Source organism: Panulirus ornatus, chromosome 38, assembly GCF_036320965.1.
Source record: "Panulirus ornatus isolate Po-2019 chromosome 38, ASM3632096v1, whole genome shotgun sequence".
Lineage (NCBI taxonomy): Eukaryota > Metazoa > Arthropoda > Malacostraca > Decapoda > Palinuridae > Panulirus > Panulirus ornatus.
The window spans coordinates 4,081,127-4,098,338 of record NC_092261.1 but is presented as its reverse complement, the minus strand read 5'-3'; the positions used below and the strand labels follow the sequence as shown (position 1 = coordinate 4,098,338).

General features: G+C 42.1%; 1 protein-coding gene across 1 annotated transcript; it reads right to left on the bottom strand.

Moving 5' to 3' along the window:
• Nucleotides 1-1,618: 1,618 nt before the first annotated feature.
• Nucleotides 1,619-16,091, bottom strand: LOC139760940 (glutamate receptor 4-like). Its single transcript, XM_071684727.1, has 14 exons — nt 15,612-16,091; nt 9,959-10,061; nt 9,407-9,531; nt 9,120-9,236; nt 8,623-8,846; nt 8,398-8,526; nt 7,875-8,024; nt 7,125-7,215; nt 4,822-5,125; nt 4,056-4,273; nt 3,046-3,226; nt 2,251-2,350; nt 1,956-2,085; nt 1,619-1,832 (listed from the first exon to the last, which is right to left on the bottom strand). Exons 1-14 carry the CDS (start codon nt 16,089-16,091, stop codon nt 1,710-1,712), a joined length of 2,475 nt encoding a protein of 824 aa, XP_071540828.1. The 3' UTR covers nt 1,619-1,709.
• Nucleotides 16,092-17,212: the final 1,121 nt, after the last annotated feature.

Below are 17,212 nucleotides of genomic sequence, written 5' to 3'. Positions count from 1 at the left end.
TCTCTGCATGGAGTACGAACCTTTAGTTAACCACTGATTTGCAGTTCGTGTGAGAATTGTCGTTTCCTGAAAATCTTTGCCGTTCCTGGTGATATAACCAATGTATCATCCCACAGGCTAGATCCGCACCTGGATAACATCAAGGCCAGCAAGTTGTCATGCGTGTGTCCGGGGTGAACTGCCGACGTCAGGGAGGAGATGTGTGGGCGTTGAAACACCCGAGACTGATCATTCTTCTCTGATCAGGTAGACCGAAATTTTGAAGTGATATACATAAGTTTTTCTTTATAGCAAAGATATATATATATATATATATATATATATATATATATATATATATATATATATATATATACCATATAATGCCAATAGCAGGGATTCGAACCTAGTGCCATATACGTGGCAGCTTGCTACGCTGTCCACTCGGCTATACTGGATAGTCGAGTGGTGAGCGTACCATACGACCACACATACCGTGCGAGGTTCGAATCCTAGCTGTTGGTAGGCATTCATAAGAACTAATATATATATATATATATATATATATATATATATATATATATATATATATATATATATATATATATATATCTCGAGAACCTAGGTTTTCTTGCAGCAGGAAGACAAGTATTAAACAATTTTTGTAACATTAGCTATAAAAGCAATCACGAGTTTGTGTTAGTATCTTACAGTAGTAATGCAGGAGGTGAGGTTGTTGACGGTGTCAGCTGCACCACGACAATGTGTCTTGCACTAGCACCTCACATCCTTTTTGTGTTCGTTAGACACACCTCCTGCAGGAATCAGGCCTGCGCATCACTGGTCTAACGTGTAAGAACTTGGTCTGGGATTGGTTGTTAAAAAGAGACACCTATTGCCATGATTAGTTGGCGAATTTTTCAGCGACATTTAAGGCCGCTATTGCTCTTTCCACGCCAGCCTGAATTGCTTTCGTAACTTTAACCCACCTCCTGCTGGCGTCAGAGTGAGCGTCATCAGTCAGCTGAAGCAGTCAGTACTGGCCTGGGATTGGTCAGCAACTGCAGCTTCTACTTCCATGATTGGCTGGTGATATTTGGAGCCAGTAAAGGCTATTGTGATTGGTTTGCAGCAGGATGCGCACCCCGCACTGCCTTGCGTTCTGACTTCACACATGTGATTCATGGTATACAAGGGGGTTATGCGGTCGTCGCTTGGGGGGAGCGGGGGATTTACAATCATTCTTTTTGTTATATATCAAGCTCTCAGAGACAATCGTGCAAGCATACATAAATACACACATGATAGTATAGAATGTTTCAGAGATGGGGCCCCACGAGTGTTAAACTCCCTCCACGAACAGTACAGAGAGGTCATCACATGCGAATGTAGAACTCTCTCCACGCACTGTACAAATTATATGTATATGATACTATCATTCTATAACTATATATCACATTAATGCAACTTTTATGAGGCTCCTGCACTGCAGTAAGAAGCATAGAAATGTAGGTAATATTTCATATATATATATATATATATATATATATATATATATATATATATATATATATATATATATATATATATATATATATATGCTAAAAGCCATATGGAAAATGAAACAAGAAGATCTGAGTGCTTTTGTGAGTATTTACATTTTCAGGGATACAGAAATGATAAACCTAGGTGTGTAGGTTTTACAGACATATATGATAACTTTAGAGCGATCAGTCGCCTACAAGGCCACAAAGTGAAGACCTAGTGGACTGTAGAAGACGATTGGAAAGAAGCTCAAGACAGAAGGCAATCAGAGCGATAGTGTGGCCGCCAGCGAGCACCACAAACATTCCCTGAAAAGAACGAGGTCGTCTCCGTCAGGCAGGTGGTCTTGCCGTCTGCTATATTTCAATAAAGACAGAAATGTTTCATGACCAATATTCTGAGATCTGCTTAATGTCACACGAGTACGATACCCAGATATTCATAAAAGAGAGGGCTGATCTGATGGTGATCTGGCTTGGCGAACGGAGGCATCGTGATGAATTGGAAGACAAATGTTTCATCCAATAGTTATACAGGCCAGCCTCAGACACCATCTTTGATCTGTAGGACGTAGTTACACTGTGTAACATACAACACAGAATGTAACGCTAGAATTAAAGAAGACTTTCACACAAAAACAATGACAAAATCAGGATGATAAATTCCATCGCTGAAGGCAGGATGCCAACCTGTGGCCACAACAGGACTCTGACGACGTATGATTACCTCTTACTTAAGACGGGGACGAGAGGATGGTCCTTCTGGCCGATCATGCTCAAGTAGATATACAAGAACCTCTCCCTGGACATGTAGAAGTCACACTGGCCTGTCAGGATAATGGATATTGTCTTAGTTTCACTTACAGATAGTATCATTGGAGCTGTTATTACAAATTAACTAGAATTTGCAAATCCTAGGATGTAAGGCTGTCCAAAGAGAAGTGTACACTCACACACACACACACACACAGACACACACACACACACACACACACACACACACACACACACACACACAGCCACAGTTTTAAAGGTCTACTTTCACTATTCAGTTAACTATCGTCAGGAACTTCCTTGGGTTATTAGATTGGCATGACTGCTATAAGTTCTGCACACTTACGGGTGTACTTTATGTGGGATTCAGCCTGATTTCCAGTCAATATACGGTCTTGGAACCTTGCAAATTACATATACTCTTTTATTCTTTCGTCACTGGTTTATCCGATGTCGTCTCCAAATTGACCTTTGGTTCACTGAATTTTCTCCCAAACGTTACTAACACTAGGCAATTGTAAGTCACTAAGTTCAGTTAAAAGTCCTTTGTTTTCTGCTTTGTTCTACTCATTTAGTGATTAAGAAAAAAGCTTTTGCATTAGGGAATATTTGTTGATGCTTTAAGGAGATGTATAGCTACGGTATGATATGTAACCAACATGATCCCTTCTTCTGCCCCGATACAGGACATAGAAACTATGGCTGCTGCTTAAACAGTATCTAGAACACGGACATTTGGCCAGCGAACCTGTAAGTGTGAAGTAATCAGCCATGAGGACTCTGCGGGTGAGGTCCTCCATCATCAGGACGTGACGGCCTTTGGTCAGCAGTGTCTCCATCACACCCAGGTACTCCGTGGTCGTCACGTACATGAGACGACCATCCTTCTCCGTGTCCAGTATATCACGAAATATCCCAGATTTCGCAGCCTGCAAAACTTTGAATGTGTGACTGACTGAATAATGCTTTGGCAAATGATAATTTCTACTGTTAAGATACAAACCAATGATTTCTAGAATATATGCATACTTTTTTACCTTCTTGCCCTTAAATTCTATTGTACTGGGCTTTCGCAGCGCTCAGGAGGCTGGATACATCCACAGGCCAAGACTACAGATCAACAAGTAAGTGTTCAGTATCTTCAAAGTGGAAGTTGCATCTTGTATACGAGAGATTCTGCTATATGTTAAATCGGTGCTTGTAATATTGGAGTATTGTTTGGTGTCTAAAATGCAGACGAGAAAGAATAACTCGATCATGTCTAGGGAGTGTAGTTTCAGATAGGTGAATGTGTGGTCGAGCAGAGCTTAAGACCGCATTGAAAGGGCTGTTGTTTAAGACTTGCTGAGTGATTCTGGTGTATTTGTTTGCCAGTGTGGTGCTTGTTGACGAGAGGAATACGTGAGTATAGTTTGTTGCAATGTGAGGTAGGAGTAAGCTTACATCTCTATTTTTCTTGTTCTTAGTTATGGTAGACTTTCTATAAAGAGGGTCTGAGTCAGTCGTCACCCTTGTGTGCTTGTGTGTAGCCGAACAAATGTCTAAATAACAGTAAAGCTAAAATGTAGTAGTGCAATATTGTGACAATACCGAAGCCGTTTATGTCGTTTGCAGTAGACTGCATTATCTACTTTTGATGGACATCTTGCCCATTCAGCCGCTGGGGTGAACCAGTGAGACTCAATAGAGAGATGATATTCTCTCAGAGAAGATAAAACATCCTACAGTTAATTCACCCAAATATACGACAAGACTCACCCACATGAATTGTAAGTATACTGTATTTGCTTGCCAGACCATGGTTATGGATGGATCATCCAGGACGTCTCTGAGGGTCTGAAAGGGCTGGGCGATGTTCCTGATGGCCAGCATAGACATGAGGGCTCCAGCGTAGCTGCGAGTGAGCACAATCGTCATGATCATCCATCCTCCCAGCATCAGTCGCTCCCAACTTTGCTCGACGGGCAGCGGCATATCTGCAAAGTCTACAGGTTCGTGCCTTTCCTCAAAGTCAACATTGCCAGTTTCACTTTCATTATTGAATATACATATACATATATATATATATATATATATATATATATATATATATATATATATATATATATATATATATATATATATATATATGGACATCATCGACAGGAATCATGTTATAGGATGGAGACCCCAGCTGTTATCTCCTACGAGAAATTCTACATATGAACTCGCCGTCTTTCAAATTCATAATATATACGGAACTACATTCGTACTTTCTCATCTTCAGTCACAAAGTTCACTCTAATACAGAAAACAGTACTTTTGTAAAAGCAAGTACATAGAACTGAGCCGTAATTCTGGAACAGAGCGTCTAGAACACATAAAGCAAAGAAGAAAGGAAAAATAGTCATGTTTAGATTAAATGGCATCAAAATCATGGATTGGATTATAATTCTCTCTTCTAAAAGACCCAAAATTTTTCTACAAGCAACTTAAACAATTTTATGAACTTTACATTACACGTTCTCTCTTCAGTCTGACTCACCTTGACGTAACGTGACGCGAATATACAGGAAGAGATCCTCCCAAGCCCTCTGGCCTCGACTGCGAATTTCACTAGGTGAATATACGGCCATGAGGAGCAGGATAGCCAGCACCACCGTCAGCGCCACCAGGACAAACCCCCACACCAATGGTCTCAGGGGCACCAGGAAGGACCATGGATCCACCTCCGGGATCCCTCGACTGGCCATGATCCTGAGGGAGTCTGATATAATGGCCCATACGTAGTCCACCACCTCGGCGCGGGTAGCGCTGACTCCGAAGGGCCCAAGGCCGAGGTCCACCTCCTGTGTCCACCCGAGTGAGATGTGTGAGTACGAGCATTTAGGAACCTGGTTTCGTGGTGATTATATATATACGTACAGTAAGATTAGTACCAAGATTGACATGTGATAGAACAAAATATGTCGAATGGTTACGGTGACTTAGAAATCGAAGAGGCATTTCTCAAAGAAAAGGTATAGATGATGAATATGTCAAATGTTCTCACTGAAGATCAAACTCTTTCACATCCGTAAGGTGATCCTGGATATGGTGGCTATAATGGAAATGATCATTACTCGTCGCCTCCTAGATACGATCCTCCTTTCTTTTACATTGTGAAATAGTTATTACTCCCCGTGCAGGCGCTTGAGTGTACCTATAAACAGACAGCTGCACAGACACACATACATCAATACACACACACACACATATGCACAACTGGTGCTTGGTGATTTCAATGCATTTATCAATTAGTTATCCACAGCGTTAGTATGCATAGCACATTGACTACATACACGCAACACAATCTGCTGCACGTAGCCTCAGTAATGATATACCATATCAAAATACGCTTGTGTTTCTGCAAAATATACATACGAAATTTACAAAATATGGAGCATTTACTTACCATTTATATTAAATTTGGGAAATATACAACACTACCAAATAACAACCACTTCCCCGCTTGACTGAAAAAGCCGAATTAAGTCACTTCTGAGCACCGTAAACATCTACTACAGAAGCGGTTCTGTACATTTTTGCTTTGGATAACTACTTGACACGTTCGTTGAAATCACCAGCGTTAAAAAAGGTGGGGGGGGGGGGGAATGATTATTATTTGTGATTACGAATTGCTTCTTTACGGTGAGAAAGGACTTGTTTTTTCCCTTCTCTTAACCTTTTATATATATTCTGTCTCCACTTTAGGTGTGTACATGCATACAGTATACACGCCTCAGCTTACTCCAGCTACCCATTTATCGACCAGCCTCTAAAGGTGGACGCCTTATCCGGTGTGTGATTACCATTTACAGGATGATAGAGTACATGTGCCAGGTCAAGAGATCACTTTACATCAGCATCATTTTATTCCCATGACAAACAAATAGTACTTACAAATAGTAATTACTCTCCCCTTTTTTAAACGCTAGTGATTTCAACGAATACATCAAGTAGTTATCCAAGACAAAAATATACAGAACCGGTTTAGTTGTATTATCATTCTCATTATCATTACTTTCATTATTCTTATTACAATTAAAGTTATAGTACTGTGCAAACAAGCTACCACACACACACACACACACACACACACACACACACACACACACACACACACACACACACACACAACACACATACACACGCACACCTGACAATCCAACCTACTTTTGAGGCTGGTTGATGTATGGCTGCCTGAGAGTGTGTATATATATGTGTGTATACCTAAGACGAAGTTAAGTACATGTGTAACGTTGAAATGTGGGGTGGGGTAAAATCAGTATCTTAATCTAGTTAACAAACAAATATATTCAAAAATAGTAATCACACGTTCCTGCCGCAGGTGACTTCAACAACCATATGAAGTAGTTATCCAGGGCAGAAACGTTCAGAGCCTCTTCTATGGTAGACGCTTGCACTAGTGGGAAACTAAGTCGGTTGTGTGTGTGTGTGTGTGTGTGTGTGTGTGTGTGTGTGTGTGTGTGTGTGTGTGTATGTGAGTAAGAAGTGGGTCTCAGATGTGCCGAAAGATGAATTACCATCTCGGGGACTGGGTAGAGAGACGTACCCGCGGTTTTCACACTGGATAAGGACTATTCCTCTCATAATCAGGTCCTGATCATAAGATATGAAAAGATCAGCAGCTCTTTTCTTAGTCCTTAAGAAGAAAGAAAAGAATAACGTTCAGGTTTTCGATTCCCTAGACTTGTAGAACCACTAACTCACCCTTGATGCTCAGAAAGGGTTATCATGTGTGAACGTGGGGCCCCAGGAACTAACTACTCAGTTCGCTCCACTAACCTTCCTGTGCACCATTCCCACCATACCGGACCAGTTCCCATTTCCCCTCTTTGTTCCCCAAGTTCCGTCCGGCGGCCGCACGAATGTGTACCTGGTAGGATAAATGCTGATAAACACCACCTCTGACAGGTTTTACTTACCAGCTCTGACAAAAATGGAACACCAAGGAAAATAATGAGGCGGTAGAGAAAGTTAGAAATCGAAAACAGAACATGGAAGAGATTCAGCAAAACTTACTTCCAACACCAGCTGATATCCACGTGAAGGGAAAAAAAGCTATACCATGAAAGTATTAATATCCCTAACATTTTTATAACTTCGCCAGAGCACTACACAAGAATCTTATATCCAAGCTTTTACGACTTGGAATCTGGTCAAATGTCTGGCAGACAAGTTATGTAACTATATAGGAAATCACACCCTACAGGTTGTCGTTAATGGGCAAGCCTTAACTGACTATGGATATGAAGCAAACCTTCCTTAATGGAGAGTACGTGGACCCCCTTCTTTCTTGAACAAATGTTGTGGTAACACTCTACAGCTATCACCAAAGGCTAACATTTGATCACTATCAACTACTTAGTCTTATATCTATCAAGTGTCCAGTTTTGGACAGACCTATAGAGAGTTATAATTGATGCTTGCCCGAGAAAGAGAGTTATCTTGAAAATAAAGTAATGATGGGTTAGTAAGGGCATCCCAACTGAAAAACCCTCACCAATAACACACTAAAAGGACATAACAACTTACGAAAAATTACAGCTCTGGGCTAGCAGGTCCAGGACGTTGGCGAGTGGTCCTGCAAAGGACTCTGGCTGTCCTGGTCTCCAGGTGGGGTCCTTTATGACGTGTGGGGGGAACTCGGCAGCGGTCACTTTCAGTGTTGGCTTGTATGCAAACCTGGCTAAGTAGAGCATAAACCATTTTTAGCAAAAACTTGATCTATTACACTGGTCAAAACCAGTTGTAATTGTAATTGTAATTGTCTGTATGTGCCTGTGTGCTTGTGTATATAGGTATGAATACCAGAAGTGAAAATCCTTAAAGAAATATCAACATAATTATTCAAGAATGAGTTACACTTAGACTTATGCTCCGTAGATGTATTGTGAAGGACCGGTTACCATTATATTGATACATTGATAAATCAGTCACATTATCGTCGATAACGTGAATTGATACTCATCGTAACAACATTAAAAGAGAAAATTAAAAGTCTTATTCACCCGGTAATAGTTTTTAAGTTTCGTAAGAGAATCACCATCTCACATACTTTAAGAATTTCTCAGGGAAGAGCGGGAGGTGGGTGGCCAGTGTGAGGCCACTGATGTTCGACCAGGAGGCAACACGGTCCACGTGGTCCTCCGACGGATTATAGGGAAGGTGCGAGTATATCTTACACCTGCAAACAGACGAAATATCAGTAATGAGGAATTGTAATTCCTTACACTTGTCTGCTTATAACATCTACCATCGGCAAATGACTGTTCATCATTACCTGTGGAAAGCCCCGGCTGCCTCTATGATGATCAACATGGCATTCATCATAGAAAAGGAAGTGTGTAGGTGTAGCACGTCCTGAAGGGGCCGGCGGGTGACGACCAGGAGTTTGTGGGACCACGTCAGGAGGCGGCCCTTGAGGGACCACTTGGCCAAAGCAGCCAGGAAGGCTGGGTCGTCGCTCACTACCACCACCGTCGCGCACCACGACACCTGCCGCAGCTGTTGACGATGACACATTGCTGTTAATGTGATGTGCCCCGTTCTGTGGCCTTCCCTCGCTAGTATAGCAATAGAATTTGCCCTCACTAATAGTGTGAACTGCTTGCACTCGTTGAGATTGCTAGTGAGCTACCTACTTCACATGTAGTGTTAGTGATCTAGTGGTCTCACTAACACTGTAAACAACCTACGTTCCAGGGAATGCTAACACTACATTACTTGTATCGTCAGTAATGTAATGAACTTACACTACCACGTAGCTTTCTGACATACCCGCCGAGCCATGGCAATCATCTGCGACAAGTGTTCCTTCGTCAGGTTGAGATTTTCACTCCAAGGGGCCACTTCGAACAACGCATTGCCTCCAGGTGCCTGCAGCCACCCCAGCTCCTGAATCAATACGAAAATATGACCAAGGCAATCATGTGTAGATTGTTGTTGAGAGGTAACTATATGGCAGGTGATATGAGACAGTGCACATCGTAATATAAACGATCACAAGCAGTGTTGACGTGCCGTGAACACTACTTCAGCTCATTTATGAGGCAGTGTTGACGTACCGTGAAGACAGCGGTGGCCGAGGTGGTGCCGTCTGTGAAGAGGATGAGGGAGCAATGATACCGCCACACTCTGGCCAGCACCGCACCCACCGCTCCGCCACCGAGCATCAATGTTTCACGCTCACCTGACAACAAGAGGTCAAACCATTACAGTTTATAACTGGTGTATTTTACTTAGAAAAATAAAGCATTGCGCACGCTAATATGATCTCAGACAACAGCTCATTCTGTCTTGTGAGATTAGAACAAAATGAACAGCCTTAAACCAGAATTCACGACATCTGACATTAAAAATATTGTAAACAATATATCAAGCGTTATCAATGATACTTCCTTAGCCTACTTTCATGAGACAAGCACCTGCTAAAGAGTAGCTAGTAAGGTTTAAGATATAAGTTCAAAAAATTCTAGAAATATCAAGACGAGGGAAAGACTCAACAGTAAAATGAATGCAAGTGGTAGATAACAACACCCAGACCACCTGATTATACTGGATAGCATCCGTTCTATCGGCCATTCTATGATGCAGTGTGACCACAACTGTGGACTTACCCTGAGGGAGAGGCAGGTGGGCCACAGCCAGGATGACAGACACAGTCAGGGTCAACAGCAGTGCCTTCACAACCACCAACGTCATCTTCCGCACGACTGTCGTCTGGAGACACAGATCTTATAGAAACAGAATCTAGTAACTGCTTACAAGAAAATTCTTCTCTTCATTATGGTTCTTAGCCAATATTGTGAAACTCGGAAACTCGCTTCCCAACACATCTATATGGAACCTATTAGTATAGAAAGATACTACAGCGATATAAGCCCAGATAAGATATAGTAAAAGTAAAGCAAAGGCATCTTTTTGCTTAGATCGAAAGACGCGAGTCCCATGTACCTTCTCGTATCTATTACAATTCTGTGAATAAAGGTGATCAGAAGTACCGATTGATGTCACAGTTTATCTTCACATTATGGCAAATGATGCTTGGCCACTCCTAGGAGGCAATATGCATCAGAACGTGGGCTAAATTCAGCTGGATAGTCATCACACGATCATGTCATGTAATATATATACATATGTGAGTGTGTGTGTGTGTGGACCAACAAATCATCTTCGGCATACCTTTTCTCGTTGCATCAGTAAAGAGGTGAGAGTTCATAGATATTTACTTATGATAATCGTGTCTGTACGAACGTTAGAATTTCATGCAAAAGTAGAACAGATCTCCTGAAGTGGTGTCATTGGCACTTTGCGTTCAGGTCCCATACTTTCAGACGTGAGGATACGAAGACATGTCGCATATAAGACGTTTATCAATATGCTAATATACAATCGTCTTAAACATGGCGTACTTCTGTTCCTACTTTGAAAGAAATATGTATGGAAGCCATTGAGCTATGTAATGTATAACTATCTATTCATGAATTATCAAATGATTAACTATTAAAGTAATTGGGTCAAACATGTAAGATTTGTCCCGTACTGTTTGATAAGCAAGACACAAAGATCTGAATTATCGTTGCGTTTATTAAGCTTTGAAACATCTAGAGCACATCCAAAATGAGACTCAATTGTTAGCTTTACAGCTGCCAGCTTCAGGTTCTGTGTTCTTCAGCTGGTGCAATGTCCTCTGTATAGTATTTCTTCTATTTCGTATTCATTTTTTTCATGGCATATGTATAATGACTAATCAACAGTTGATTGTCAATTTATGCAACTTAGTATATATATATATATATATATATATATATATATATATATATATATATATATATATATATATATATATATATATATATATATATATATATATATATATATATATATATATATATATATATATATATATATATATATATATATATTCCTCACTGTGGAGGAATGTGTAGTGTGTGTGTGTGTGTGTGTGTGTTCACAACCATACCACAACCGTACCACAACACACAGCAGCCATCGTGAAGACATCTCACATGAGACGGGAAGACGAGACTCTCACCACTACAGATGAAAGAGTACGTCGGCCTCTCACGTGGCGGGAGGAGTGGAGAAGGTTGCCGATGATGAGAGTGTTGTTGGAAATGCTTCAAGCCACGAAGCCATCGAAGGACCAACGTGGCTGTGATATTTCCTGTTAAGGGTTGTGGAAGGACGTGGACGAGGTGCTGGGTGGAGAGCGCGCTGGAGGACGGGTTCGGCAAATGAGGAAGAAGACCGATTTCGACGATGAAGGCCTGCACTGTGGCTGAGAGATTGACTTGAGGAGGCAGAAGTGATATTGTGACAGTGATTGTGTCAGCATCGCGTCGCCCCGCCGCAGTGTATCGAGACAGACTTCCCCAGAACTTTTAAAGGGGAAGTAAATGTTTATAGTTGTGTTAATGGAGTGATAGTTTTCATGCATGGTGTTTTTGACAAGAAAATAGTGAAGTTGGAGAAAAATGTAGCTTAGACATTGAAGCTTATTGACACAGTGGTGAAATTGATGAGAACTGCTATTGACGTTTGTGTGAATAAATTGTACATTTCCTTTTCCATAGCCAGAGGTTGAACCATTATGTGACATTCATTCATTTTTTTTTTTTTTCATTCATTTCAAGCTAAAAGTTTGTTTCTAAATTGTTCTTACATTTTTCATATGTATATATATGTATGTGTGTGTGTGTGTGTGTATGTGCATATGTGTGTGTGTGTGTGTGTGTGTGTATATGTATATATATATGTATATTATCCCTGGGGATAGGGGTGAAAGAATACTTCCCACGTATTCCTCGCGTGTCGTAGAAAGCGACTAGAGGGGACGGGAGCGGGGGGCCGGAAATCCTCCCCTCCTTGTATTAACTTTCTAAAATGGGAAACAGAAGAAGGAGTCACGCGGGGAGTGATCATCCTCCTCGAAGGCTCAGAGTGGGGTGCCTAAATGTGTGTGGATGTAACCAAGATGTGAAAAAAGGAGAGATAGGTAGTATGTTTGAGGAAAGGAACCTGGATGTTTTGGCTCTGAGTGAAACGAAGCTCAAGGGTAAAGGGGAAGAGTGGTTTGGAAATGTCTGGGGAGTGAAGTCAGGGGTTAGTGAGAGGACAAGAGCAAGGGAAGGAGTAGCAATACTCCTGAAACAGGAGTTGTGGGAGTATGTGATAGAATGTAAGAAAGTAAATTCTCGATTAATATGGGTAAAATTGAAAGTTGATGGAGAGAGGTGGGTGATTATTGGTGCATATGCACCTGGGCATGAGAAGAAAGATCATGAGAGGCAAGTGTTTTGGGAGCAGCTAAATGAGTGTGTTAGCGGTTTTGATGCACGAGACCGGGTTATAGTGATGGGTGATTTGAATGCAAAGGTGAGTAATGTGGCAGTTGAGGGAATAATTGGTATGCATGGGGTGTTCAGTGTTGTAAATGGAAATGGTGAAGAGCTTGTAGATTTATGTGCTGAAAAAGGACTGATGATTGGGAATACCTGGTTTAAAAAGCGAGATATACATAAGTATACTTATGTAAGTAGGAGAGATGGCCAGAGAGCGTTATTGGATTACGTGTTAATTGACAGGCGTGCGAAAGAGAGACTTTTGGATGTTAATGTGCTGAGAGGTGCAACTGGAGGGATGTCTGATCATTATCTTGTGGAGGCTAAGGTGAAGATTAGTATGGGTTTTCAGAAAAGAGGAGTGAATGTTGGGGTGAAGAAGGTGGTGAGAGTAAGTGAGCTTGGGAAGGAGACCTGTGTGGGGAAGTACCAGGAGAGACTGTGTACAGAATGGAAAAAGGTGAGAACAATGGAAGTAAGGGGAGTCGGGGAGGAATGGGATGTATTTAGGGAATCAGTGATGGATTGCGCAAAAGATGCTTGTGGCATGAGAAGAGTGGGAGGTGGGCTGTTTAGAAAGGGTAGTGTGTGGTGGGATGAAGAAGTAAGAGTATTAGTGAAAGAGAAGAGAGAGGCATTTGGACGATTTTTGCAGGGAAAAAATGCAATTGAGTGGGAGAAGTATAAAAGAAAGAGACAGGAGGTCAAGAGAAAGGTGCAAGAGGTGAAAAAAAGGGCAAATGAGAGTTGGGGTGAGAGACTATCAGTAAATTTTAGGGAGAATAAAAAGATGTTCTGGAAGGAGGTAAATAGGGTGCGTAAGACAAGGGAGCAAATGGGAACTTCAGTGAAGGGCGTAAATGGGGAGGTGATAACAAGTAGCGGTGATGTGAGAAGGAGATGGAATGAGTATTTTGAAGGTTTGTTGAATGTGTCTGATGACAGAGTGGCAGATATAGGGTGTTTTGGTCGAGGTGGTGTGCAAAGTGAGAGGGTTAGGGAAAATGATTTGGTAAACAGAGAAGAGGTAGTAAAAGCTTTGCGGAAGATGAAAGCCGGCAAGGCAGCAGGTTTGGATGGTATTGCAGTGGAATTTATTAAGAAAGGGGGTGACTGTATTGTTGACTGGTTGGTAAGGTTATTTAATGTATGTATGACTCATGGTGAGGTGCCTGAGGATTGGCGGAATGCGTGCATAGTGCCATTGTACAAAGGCAAAGGGGATAAGAGTGAGTGCTCAAATTACAGAGGTATAAGTTTGTTGAGTATTCCTGGTAAATTATATGGGAGGGTATTGATTGAGAGAGTGAAGGCATGTACAGAGCATCAGATTGGGGAAGAGCAGTGCGGTTTCAGAAGTGGTAGAGGATGTGTGGATCAGGTGTTTGCTTTGAAGAATGTATGTGAGAAATACTTAGAAAAGCAAAGGGATTTGTATGTAGCATTTATGGATCTGGAGAAGGCATATGATAGAGTTGATAGAGATGCTCTGTGGAAGGTATTAAGAATATATGGTGTGGGAGGCAAGTTGTTAGAAGCAGTGAAAAGTTTTTATCGAGGATGTAAGGCATGTGTACGTGTAGGAAGAGAGGAAAGTGATTGGTTCTCAGTGAATGTAGGTTTGCGGCAGGGGTGTGTGATGTCTCCATGGTTGTTTAATTTGTTTATGGATGGGGTTGTAAAGGAGGTAAATGCAAGAGTCCTGGAAAGAGGGGCAAGTATGAAGTCTGTTGGGGATGAGAGAGCTTGGGAAGTGAGTCAATTGTTGTTCGCTGATGATACAGCGCTGGTGGCTGATTCATGTGAGAAACTGCAGAAACTGGTGACTGAGTTTGGTAAAGTGTGTGGAAGAAGAAAGTTGAGAGTAAATGTGAATAAGAGCAAGGTTATTAGGTACAGTAGGGGTGAGGGTCAAGTCAATTGGGAGGTGAGTTTGAATGGAGAAAAACTGGAGGAAGTGAAGTGTTTTAGATATCTGGGAGTGGATCTGTCAGCGGATGGAACCATGGAAGCGGAAGTGGATCATAGGGTGGGGGAGGGGGCGAAAATTTTGGGAGCCTTGAAAAATGTGTGGAAGTCGAGAACATTATCTCGGAAAGCAAAAATGGGTATGTTTGAGGGAATAGTGGTACCAACAATGCTGTATGGTTGCGAGGCGTGGGCTATGGATAGAGATGTGCGCAGGAGGATGGATGTGCTGGAAATGAGATGTTTGAGGACAATGTGTGGTGTGAGGTGGTTTGAGCGAGTAAGTAACGTAAGGGTAAGAGAGATGTGTGGAAATAAAAAGAGCGTGGTTGAGAGAGCAGAAGAGGGTGTTTTGAAATGGTTTGGGCACATGGAGAGAATGAGTGAGGAGAGATTGACCAAGAGGATATATGTGTCGGAGGTGGAGGGAACGAGGAGAAGAGGGAGACCAAATTGGAGGTGGAAAGATGGAGTGAAAAAGATTTTGTGTGATCGGGGCCTGAACATGCAGGAGGGTGAAAGGAGGGCAAGAAATAGAGTGAATTGGAGTCATGTGGTATACAGGGGTTGACGTGCTGTCAGTGGATTGAAGCAAGGCATGTGAAGCGTCTGGGGTAAACCATGGAAAGCTGTGTAGGTATGTATATTTGCGTGTGTGGACGTGTGTATGTACATGTGTATGGGGGGGGGGGGGGGTTGGGCCATTTCTTTCGTCTGTTTCCTTGCGCTACCTCGCAAACGCGGGAGACAGCGACAAAGTATAAAAAAAAAAAAAAAAAAAAAAAAAATATATATATATATATATATATATATATCACTGGTCTCACAATGTTGTTTTATCATGTTTTCACAACGCAGTCATGTACACATTGATTGGTGATCACTGTAAGGCAAGTGGGTAGTTCAGATGGTTTAGGTATTGAGGGGACCGAACCACCGTAGGTCCCCAGGGAGCGACCGGCAGAGAGTCTCTGGCTTCAGTCACTGGCGTACTTCTTCTTGAGTTTAAAATGGCATCTGTATATCCAATACCATATCGAAGGTCGTAGTTCATCTTGCGTTGATACATATTTGCGGTGTATGCATGTGTAAGGTATTCCTCTTTCTTCCTTGGAGAGCCACCTGGATATGTGTTCGTTTTACGGCAAGTGTCCATTGAAGTGTTTGGAAGTGGAGAATTGGTAGCTCGAGTGTTCCTTGGAACCTTTATTTGTGTTATCATTCTGGAGACACATCTACGGCGTCTTGTACTAATGCTGCCGTCTCGTTGCCACCGTCTTATCCATCTGTACACAGTAGACACACTGGCCCCCGTCTCCACGGCAATGTCGCGGGCAGACACCCCTTCTACCCACATCAAGACGAACTGCGCCCGGTCGTCTGCACTGGTTGGCTTCAACGCTCGACCACGTGCCATATTATTCCTGTGTGGAATGAAAAGAAAAAAATTTATCTGGAAAAATACCTGTAGTCAGCAGACTCAAAAACGAAAGCGTCTTGCTGACGCGCTATGTCGGATGCCCCGCATCCCCAATGGCGAAATTAAATGCATGTGATTTCGGAGGTAAATAAAAGTGTGTCTCTGAGGGGTACCTTAGTGTGGCACCTTCATAAAGTTGGCACGAAGACCTTATCGAAGATCACTTATGCGTGGTTATAGTTTTCAGTTTGAACAGGTTACTCAGTGTTGTCATACTGGTTCCCTCCGCACACAGTTTGGCGTCGCATGTGAAAAAAAAAATATATACATCACAGTTTTTTTTTTAGCAATCTTAAGGTATCGTTTTAACCTTATAGTTGCTACCGTCTACTGGTGTAATCTTCACATTGTTTGCTCTCTGCACTATCTACTGCCTCCATATACTCGAAAGAGGGATTACTTGAATAGATAAAAGCCTTACAGTTGACTTGTAGGTCCTGGGTAAGGGTGTTGACAGCGGCAGCTGCACCGCACCAGTACAAGCTGCACCCCAGCCTCACACCATCTTTATAAACTGGACACACCCCGTGATGGAGTCACACAACAACGCCTCATTGGTCAACTGTGTGTGTGGGTAAGGTGGCCATTGGTCAATACTAGAGGCATGTGTCTCTCTGAATGGTCAATGATGCTTTAGGACAACACAGGCCACTTTGATTGGTGAGCAGAGAGACGTGCGCGGTCTGCCAACCCTGCGTTCTGACCTCAGGTGGTTGATATACGATGATTTCTGCTGTACTTTGGTGTTCGAGGATGAAGTGTATTGATCCCACAAATTTTCAACCAAGCAGCATATCTTACCTCACAAACTTTGTAGGTAAGAGATGAGAAATTTAATGTTCATTCCCTCCTGTGCCCATTTAGTTCATTTTCTAAAACTTTTAAAGAATAATCTATGTTGTCTCTCGAATGTTGATCTGATTTTGAAAAGAGGACGGAGGATCAGAGCGAAAATCTTTGCTTAACTCTTTTTCCTGTTCTTCCTTCCGGGAAGGTTTAACACAGGAGAGAAGGATTACCAATCTTCCCGCGCTCGCTCTCCAAGTTGCCTTCACGAC

Bases quoted from the DNA above. Each gene is read 5' to 3' on its own strand.
- LOC139760940 (XM_071684727.1), bottom strand. From the start codon at position 16,091: ATGGCACGTGGTCGAGCGTTGAAGCCAACCAGTGCAGACGACCGGGCG. The intron at 10,062-15,611 runs GTGGTTCGGTCC...CTGTGTCTCCAG, and splicing joins TCGCTCCCTGGGGACCTACG to ACGACAGTCGTGCGGAAGAT. The intron at 8,025-8,397 runs GTATGTGAGATG...CTACTTAGCCAG, and splicing joins TTCCCTGAGAAATTCTTAAA to GTTTGCATACAAGCCAACAC.